General features: G+C 39.3%; 1 protein-coding gene across 4 annotated transcripts in view; it reads left to right on the forward strand.

Annotated features, from left to right (window-relative positions):
- The window catches only part of nsfa (N-ethylmaleimide-sensitive factor a), a 37,181-nt gene extending 30,055 nt beyond the window's left edge, over window positions 1-7,126 (forward strand). For 2 of the 4 annotated variants that reach the window (XM_080488015.1, XM_080488017.1), the window contains 3 exons: window positions 2,403-2,458; window positions 2,743-2,800; window positions 5,919-6,789. In XM_080488015.1, coding sequence (XP_080344141.1) covers window positions 2,403-2,458; window positions 2,743-2,773 — 87 coding nt within the window. In that variant the 3' untranslated portion in view covers window positions 2,774-2,800; window positions 5,919-6,789. Of the gene's footprint in view, window positions 1-2,402; window positions 2,459-2,742; window positions 2,801-5,918 lie in introns of all 4 variants that reach the window. The other 2 variants (XM_080488018.1, XM_080488016.1) reach the window with 1 other exon arrangement.
- Window positions 7,127-9,075: the final 1,949 nt, after the last annotated feature.

Consider the following 9,075-nt stretch of genomic DNA (forward strand, 5'->3'; position numbering starts at 1 on the left):
TGAGGTGTAACCTCAGTATAGTTTTATTGGATCATTTGTTTAAATAGTTTTAAGCTATTTTAAGCTTCGATTGCGTGACAATGCATCGTTTCGTGCGTTTTCCTTTCAGAAAAGTTTCGCATTTACTCTGCAACGTTTTGAAAACAGTGAAAACAGGGGCTCAGAGTGATGCATCTTCCCTGCATGACATTGTGATGTTTTCCTTTCAAATTTTTCTTTTTTAACAATAATTATTGAAAGAAAAGCATGAACTGTTAATGGATTAAAACATGCCTACAACTGAATTTAATCGGACTGTAATGGAGATTAATTAATAGGATAAAGGTTAATGTATTACCTTTTGTCAAGTTCTTATATAATTTGTTGTTATATAAAACAGTAGCAACATTGAATGAACACAACTTTAAAAAACATTTAGGATGAATGAGTACAAAACCTTCATCGTCACATCACATAAATACACTCATTATCAAACAGCATTAGTGTACCGTATTTTGTGGACTATAAGTCACTTTGTTTTTTGTCATTTATCTGGTCATTTGACATATTAAAAAGCAACTTCTATATTTGAGTATAGCGATACATAGCCTCTTAGACCATGAGATGTCACTGTATGACAACAGAATGCTGCTACATGAACGCCGAGCCTCCATTATTACCGTATTTGACTGACAGAACAACCTAAATATCACCAGACACAGCAGAATTCAAACTACGCAGCAAAATGCAAACAGACCACGAGTTTAGAGTGTGTGAGAAACTTGTGAGGGACTGGTGACAAGCAGAGAAGTTAAAAAAAAAAGATTAATCATTGGCGAAAAGCACAAGGTTTGTACTGATTAACTAGTTCAGAGAAGGTTCTGAAACAAAAGCTGCTGGACCAGGATTAGTGATGCTGCAGTTACATCTGGGAATGAATGAATAAATGTGTCCTTTAATATGTTTGGGTTTTTGTTTTTTTTCTTCGCGATGCATTTTTTGATACTTGTGACCTATAGTCCAAAAAATACGGTACCAAGTAATTCAGCCTGAAATAAGTAGACTTAATTCTTTTCTAGTGGTACTGGCAATAAAACTTTAATTATGGGAAATGTACTTCCACAGTGACTCATATTTTGGTTCTAGAGCAGTGTTTTTTTTTTGTTTTTTTTTTGTTACAAACTGCCCCAAACATTGCTGCCTTTATTTTCTTTCACCCTCACTGTTTTAAATGGGTGCCATTCTCACTACTACAGTCAAGGGACGGATTCTCTCTCACTAGAAGGATCAAATGAATTCACCCAAATGTTATCTGTGATCGCGTCTGTTATCAGCGGAAACTTACAAAAGTCAGTTTCTGCGGCACGATAGGCCGGCGCTTGATTTTATTTTCTCTTCAACTAAACCCACAAAAAGGAAGATGAAACGGAACAACTCTTTGTTGGTTCCGTTCTCTTTGGAAGCAGCGTGACTTCCTTTTTTTTTTTTTTCTCTCTCTCTCTGCAGCGAAGCCAAAACCACAGAGCGTTCAGTGACATTGTTGAAACGTGGCTCTCGTGAAACGAATCACGCGGACAAAAAACTCTCCGATCGTGATGCAACTTTGTACAAATGTCGAGGCTGATTATCCAAAATGATTAACGGGACGTTTTTATCTCATTCATCCACCAATCTTCTCGAGTTTTCTGCTGGAACGATTTCACTGGTCATTTGAGTCACTTCCTTTTTACTAACCGACACAGACTGTGGTCAGATTTTGCTTCTAAAAGCAAAAGTTCTGAAAAAAAAAAAAAAAAAAAAAGACACAGTGTTCCAGTTTCTTTAAAGTGTCTCATCCAATAGCCCATAACATATTAGATTGCAATGTCCAAACAATGTGGGTGTAGTCTGGGAGTCATAAATGGGATTTGGCTTATAAAATATGTCAACATCTCTTCTTTATACAAGTTCAGAACAAAAAGAAGTTGTTTCCTTTTTTTTTAATTTCCTTAAGTCTTTGCTATTTTATTCCTGATTTCACTTTGTGTTCACAAAAATAGCTTTACAAAAAAGATTTTTTTCAAACATATTTAGTTTTTTTTAACTAGGGATGCATCAATACCACTTTGTTTTTAAAGTACAACTATGAGTAGTTGTATGTAAATGTTGAAAAATAGAAACTTTTACAGGCCTCATAATCAGCTTATATTGAAAGATGTCAAACGTTCAGACGAGTGTGTGACACTCTTCGGTCAATCGAAGCCACGTGACCGTTCGGTGTCTGATCCGGGATGTTTTTCGACCTCTCTCACGGCACCGCTCGCCGTCGCTGCCATGTTCGTGATGTAATTGCAAAGCCCCTCCAATTGATTTCAGCCTGTCGTTTGTCCCACTGCTCAATCTCCCGTCTCCCTCCTCCTCTCTCTCTTTATTCTCCCCTCCAGATGGACGCGGACTACAGAGTGACCAAGTTCTTGACTCTGCTCAGAGACGAGGGGGCGTGAGTACACCTGCTCTGCACCATTACTTCCTCATTCATTACCAGCCATCAGCGTAAACCCTCCTCCTTTATTCTCATCCGTTTCCCTTTCATGACTCTCCTCCTTGTTTTCTTTGGAACCATTATGTACCACAAAGCCGCTGTTTTCTTATTGATTTTAAAAGGCTGCGCTCTCTCCCTCCACACACAGTAGACGTTCTTATCGCCCACGCGCCGCTGAAAAAGGCTGACAATCAGTGACCTGCTCTCGACTAACCTCAGTGGCTGTGCCTTGTAATCACCAGGTTGAATGAAGGCGACCAAATCCGAATTTAAGCTGTCAGTCTCTCTCGCCGTGCACGGGTAAGGTCAACAACTAAAGTGATGAGTAGATCCCGAGGAGTATTAGAAAATCTGTAGCTTTCCCAACCCGTCCTCACTCTGAAATCACAACGCAGGGTCTTTTTTTTTCTTTCTTATCCGTGACAAATGTCTCGCCCTTTGAAACAACCTTTTACATGCACTTGCTCTACTCATCCAGTACATTTGTCACTGACGGTGTGTTTCAGGCATCAGATTTACCTCCGGAGTAAATTTCCATCTACGGTCCCCTCATAAAACTATCCTGTAAAACACACCTGCAATACAATAAACAAATTGAACAACTTAATCTACAGCACACAGTAGAACAAAGATTGTAAAACAGAGCCTTGGTGTGTTTTCACGCCATTAAAGTACATATAGTTAATGCAGTACTTGCGCTGCCGCCTTACCATCACTTCCTTTTATGAAAGGAGCTTTATTTCATCTATTATAATCCATGCAGCCACTGGACATCATCACACACACGTTTTGTTTTTCTGCAGTTTGGATCAGAGACCCTCTTTGGTTGTTTTTCACGTGAGGATGGTCTTAGCTTGTCTGTTAGCCATTAGCTGTAGCGTCCCGCGTATATTTTTCCTTTTGGCTTCAGTGTGTTACAGTCGCGGTTTCAAATGAATGATATGTTTTGGTTGAGCATGGTGTTAGTTCGTAGTTACGGTACTCCTTTTCTCCTCAGAAGAGGATAAACTACATCCCAGATGGTTCAACGCGCCACCTTCTGGCATGAAACCATATTTCTGAACAAGTCGGTTTCCGTAGCTATAACTGATTTGACGTCCATTACATTCTGGAGTCTGTTGATGACAAACAGACATAACAAAGTTTAAGTCGTAAAGACTTTGATTGACATTTGCATGCAGATGTCAATCAATGATGTTGCAGTGAAAATAAGGACTTCATGGACTGTGAATGTGCCTCCTTCACATACGGCTCTGTGGGGAGAAATATGCAAAAGTCGCAGGCAGCCTTCAAGGGATTTATGCAAAACGGACATGTTAGTGAAGACCTTCTTCCAGGTATTACCTGTTTTACACCGGAGGGCTCTTGTACAAACGTGAATGACTCTCGGGCGTTTCCTTTGAACGAACAGCTGAAAAACTGAGGACCGCAGTGAGAAGCGGCGTTCATTAATCAGACACAGCTCACCGCTGGGTTCAAAACCAGGTCAGTAACAGGCATGACGAGATACGAGATGAAGGTTTCAGACGCGAGACGGCTGGCACGCGACTTGGTCGACGGGGCACACGGCGAAGCGACATGACTCAGTGGTGACAGACGACCACGGCCTCTGTACACAGAAGAAGTTGGGTTGTTGACGAGTAGCAGACGAAAGACGTTAGAAGAGAGAAATAAAAAGAAATATATATAGACAAGAGAGGAGCATGAACTTGGGAGAGTGTCGTGACTCCCAGAACATATTCTCCTGGGATTTGGTGGTTTTATGGTTGAGAGTCACAAGGGTAGTTGGAACACGCGTGTGTGTCTGGGTTCACTCCAAAAACGACCAACAGCACCCACTAGTGGCCCCACGTGACAACTGCGTTGATTTAGGGCGTTTACAGGGAAACGGCAGAACAAAAAATTGTTTGTATCGTGAACATCATTTTTAAAACATTGCTGTTTAAGACTACCCGCCATAGGAACAGCTTTGTTCCTGCTGCTGTTTCTCTTTTAAACAAGTCATAGTGCGCATTACTGTTTGGTAGTAGTCCAACCATGTTTTTACCTATTTGTTGTCCCTTTATTATCATGCTCTTAACATTTTTCATTTTAGTGGTTCTTTTATTTTTTAAATTCACTTTTAAACCTGTCCATGTCTGTTCTCTGTCCTGCTTTTACTGCCCTGTGTTTTTTTTCTTTCTTTGTTTTTTTTTTAATCTTGTCAGTGTGAATTGTCAGATGCCTTCTCCTACTACTGCAGAAAGATTCTACCTAGGGGTACCAATAAAGTCCCCTTGACTTTGACAAAACGTATAAGCAGGGCCTCAATGAGATCAGCAAACCATCAAATCCTGGGATCTGCGGTTTCTGACAGTTTCGACTCCTTTCCGGAAGTCTACAGACCATTGGCAGGAACATCAATAGACATGAACTTGGATAACTTATACTGAACATAAAAAGCCACAAGCACACAAAGGGATGGCCAAAACTGCAACACACTCAAAGATTCACAGATTAACACAACAGTCAACTGAAAATCAGAAGCATTTTCCCAAGCCCAACCAACTTCTCTAAGTATCAGCTGGTCCTGGTTAATGGTCTTGGAAGACTTTATGTAAGTGGCTTCGTCGGTTCATGGTGTTTCCATGGGTAGGCTGGCTAGTCTAGGTTCTTGGACAAGGGCCAAGCGTCTCCAAGACATATAAGTCCAAATGGCAACATGCTTCCACTCATCAGAACATACAAGTTAAACTGCTCCGAACCCCAAAATAAAGCATCACTGCCGCTTCTTGAACAGAGCTCACGACCAGCGTGCTCTCACAAAAAAGGAGCTATCAGACAAAAACACCCTTCAGATTCCAGAGATAATCACTTCAGGAAGCCCAGTGGCCATTTGGCAAACAGCTTGTGGTTCAAGCAGGTAGATAAGCTGCTTGTCGAGGGGCAGCTGTGGGAGAAGTTGTATCTGACCTGGAAACAGGAGCGCAAAGAGAGCGGTCAAAGTCCAGGGACATAACAGAACTGCTGATTACTGGCATATTGTCTCTGCTTTGAGTCCATATGTTCACTGTTGGGATTATTAATCGAGAAAATTACTGACATCCAACTACTTTTGGTAGTAAACCGCTTGTGACTAATCCAATTACTCCCTCAGCGACAAATAATTAAGTTTTCTTTAACCTCATTTCTTCCTGTATAGAGTCTTTTTGTATGGGACTTGTATAGGTTTTCATTGTGTGAAGCTCCTTATGCTATATAAAAGTGCTTTCTAAACGAATTGTCATATATTTATTGACGCTGACCGCTGCTACACAGAGTCCCCCCGAAATAGGAAGTGTGTTATGGGGGATGTGGTGAGGAGAAATGTTGTGGGGAGAGGACTGCAACAAAACCTGCAGGAAACTGACAGAAACTCTCTTCTTCTTCCCTTTTCTAGCGATCGCAGCTTCTACGAGTAGAGGGAGCCGGAGGAGCAACCCAAACATTTCTCCATCGACAAGCTGCCAGGAGGAGGAGGAGGAGGAGGAAGAGATCTTCCACTGATTCATCTGAAAAAAGACACCTGATCCAGGAAAGGAAGGCCCAAAGCCCTCCAGTATCTCAGCATGTTTCCAATATCACTAAAACCGCCTCCCTCCGGAGTCATCTACAGTTATTGACATATCACACAATCTACTGGAAGTTGTACTGTTATAAATCTGTTATCTGTAAAGAAATCTACAATGTATGATTGTAAAAAAGGAAAGAAAAAGAAAAAAACTTGGAAAAACAAGTTCTGTTTTGTGCATTGTGCGTGAAAAAAAAAAAAAGAAGCAAACAAGAGAAGCCATGTATGTTTTTAGCTGTTTTTAGCTCTTCTATTCGTGGTATCTGTCGCTCGTCCCGCTGAAGGTAGTGATCGTTAGTACGGTGTGTATCCTCACAAACAGTATAAGCTGAACAAAAGTGACCAAGACGGAAATATGAATCTCAAAGAGGCTTTTAGTGAATACGTAGTGGCTGTAACAAAAATATATAAAAAAAAATAAAAAATATGAAGATGCTGTTCCATGTGTAAATGTATTCCCTTTAACTATACAGTATGCCCGTGTCCTGTAAATAGTATATATAGACAAAAAGGCAGTATATATCACGAGAACGAGTCTATTTCGTACGACATCAGTATGATTCTTCTTCCTCGGTTGCTCTGATGACTTTACCAGGTGTGTGTACTAGTGAAAGTAAATGTTGGGTCGTTGGCCTGTCTGTCTGTGTCGCGTGCAGTACAGTTCAGTCTAGCTGGTGTAGCCACTGCATCATCAGTGTTTAAAAAAAAAAAAAAAAGGCAAAAATGCATAGATTTAAATATATTCTGCACTTTTAACATACATTTAGTACTTATCTTGGCCGTTATTCATAGGTGGTGGGACTCCCGACTCGTGTGGACCCGTGTGCATGTGCACTGCATGTGTGTGTGAGAGAGAGGGTGTGTGTGTGTGTGTGAGTGTGTGTGTGCGTGTGTGAGAGAGTGAGATTAAGACAGCCGGTTGTTAATTTGTGTTTCTTTTTTCTCCTTTCATGTCATGTGTTCAGTGTTTTGTTGGTCCCATTGACGACATGTGTATGTGTGTGTAAATATATATCAACATGCAGATGTATTATTGCAATAAAAAAAAAAAAAAAAGCACATATGCACAGGAAAAAGAAGCTTTCCGCTGCTTGTCTGGTCTTTTTTTTTTTTTATTAAACCTTCTGCTCTCAGGAAGAGGAGGAGATTATATCTCACAAGCGTTCTGGTTATTATTTTTTGCAGGATTACAGAATGTGAAGGAAAAAAAATTCAATATTTCTCAGGCAAGGAAGAAATCCACCTTATGTTAGAATGAATTAGACTCGTATTTTTCTTACTTAACCCTTACAATTATGTGGAAATGCAGAATTTCAACTCTTGTGTCTTGTTAAAGTTTTTGAAGGTCGAGGTTTTGTTTTGCTTTTTCACATTTGTGACTTTTCAGAGTCAGTCTTTTAAAAAAAAAAAAAGAAGACAAAAATGGCATCATGTTTCATAACATTATGATAAATTATCACTAGATGTCCTGAAAAAGCTGTTGTCTCATCCAGATTACCACATGATGCTTGTGTTCTACAAAAAAAGGATCTTTAAATTGGAATTCTTGCACATGAATTTGCATTTATAAAGATATAAGAAAAAGTTGGAAATAACTCAAAAGTGTTACCAAAACATGTTTTCTTTACCTCTAAATACTGATATTAAACATCTGACACATCCTAAGCCCGAATTTCCATGTAAATCAGACTGTTTCCGTCATCCACGATGAAATTCTAGTAGATTTCCTCACAACCAAAGTGTGAAATGTGAAGCGTCATCCTCTGAACAAACTAATGAGCGTTCGCTCCATCCATCCAGATAATATAAGATAACACTTTATTTATCCCACAATGGGGCAATTTCAGTGTTGCAACAAAGACAGATAACACACAACCATAGATAAAAAAGGTGTAAAGGATTATTAAGAGCATTCAAGTAATTATGAAATAAATGAGATCTTGCTTAGCAACGTCTCTTGAGCGCCGGCCAAGCAGAGCTGAAGGACCACACATGGCCCCTGGGCCTTAAGATGCCCAGGAAGAACATGCAGACCCCACGCAGCAGTCGCTGAGAGGCAAAGATGCTGACCCCCGCGTCACCTCACTGACGTGACTTGTCCTCTGAATTAAGAACTATAAGGACGTGCTCTTGCTCTTAACGAGCCTCTCGAGGTTCGAGTCACGTCGGCTCATTTTCATGCATTCTCATGGTTACAAAGTCATTTCACCAAAAAACGCTGCACATATATAATGAATCCCGGCGCTACAGGAGCTATAAAGCAATGATTTTTTTTTATAACAAGGTAATATGCTGGGTAATGTCCTCTGGGAGATGGAACAGGCTTTGGGGGGGGGGGGGGGGGGGGGGGGGATCAACTCCACCTGAACTTCACAAACTGGATAAATAAACATGGATGTTTCTGGATGCCACTGTTTCATAAATAGGTACAAAAAATGATTAATTAATCTCTTCTCTTCTTTTATATTACATTACAGTGTTTTTCTATGTTAATGAGCTATGATATGATTATGATTAAATTAAACTTTTTAGGTGAATAAAACATATTCATCTGTGTTGTTTAACATATTAACATTGTGCGTGATTCAATTCAATTCAATTAGGGGAACCATATATTTATTTGTATGTTTCAATGTATCTTTATTATATGATTTAATGTAACTTTGCAAAAAAACACATTTATAATCATTGTTGTTTTTTTTGCATAATTTATATCATTTTGATGTTTACATGTTTTGATACTTTTTAGGTGAATAAATAATATTTATTGTTGTTTATTTGACGTGTTGTTTCACGTCATAATCTTGTGTTTGTTTAAATCAAATTAAATGAATGGAGGAACTGATTTACTTACTATTTCATTTGAATGTTTCAATGATTCAGTGTAACTTAGTTTTAGTTTAAAAAAATTATTATGTGTTGGACATAACATGTCTGTATAATTTTGTAAAGGAAGAGATTATGTCACATTTTACTGATTGATTGA

The sequence above is a fragment of the Lipophrys pholis genome, assembly GCF_963383615.2.
Source record: "Lipophrys pholis genome assembly, chromosome: 19".
In the NCBI taxonomy this organism is placed as follows: domain Eukaryota; kingdom Metazoa; phylum Chordata; class Actinopteri; order Blenniiformes; family Blenniidae; genus Lipophrys; species Lipophrys pholis.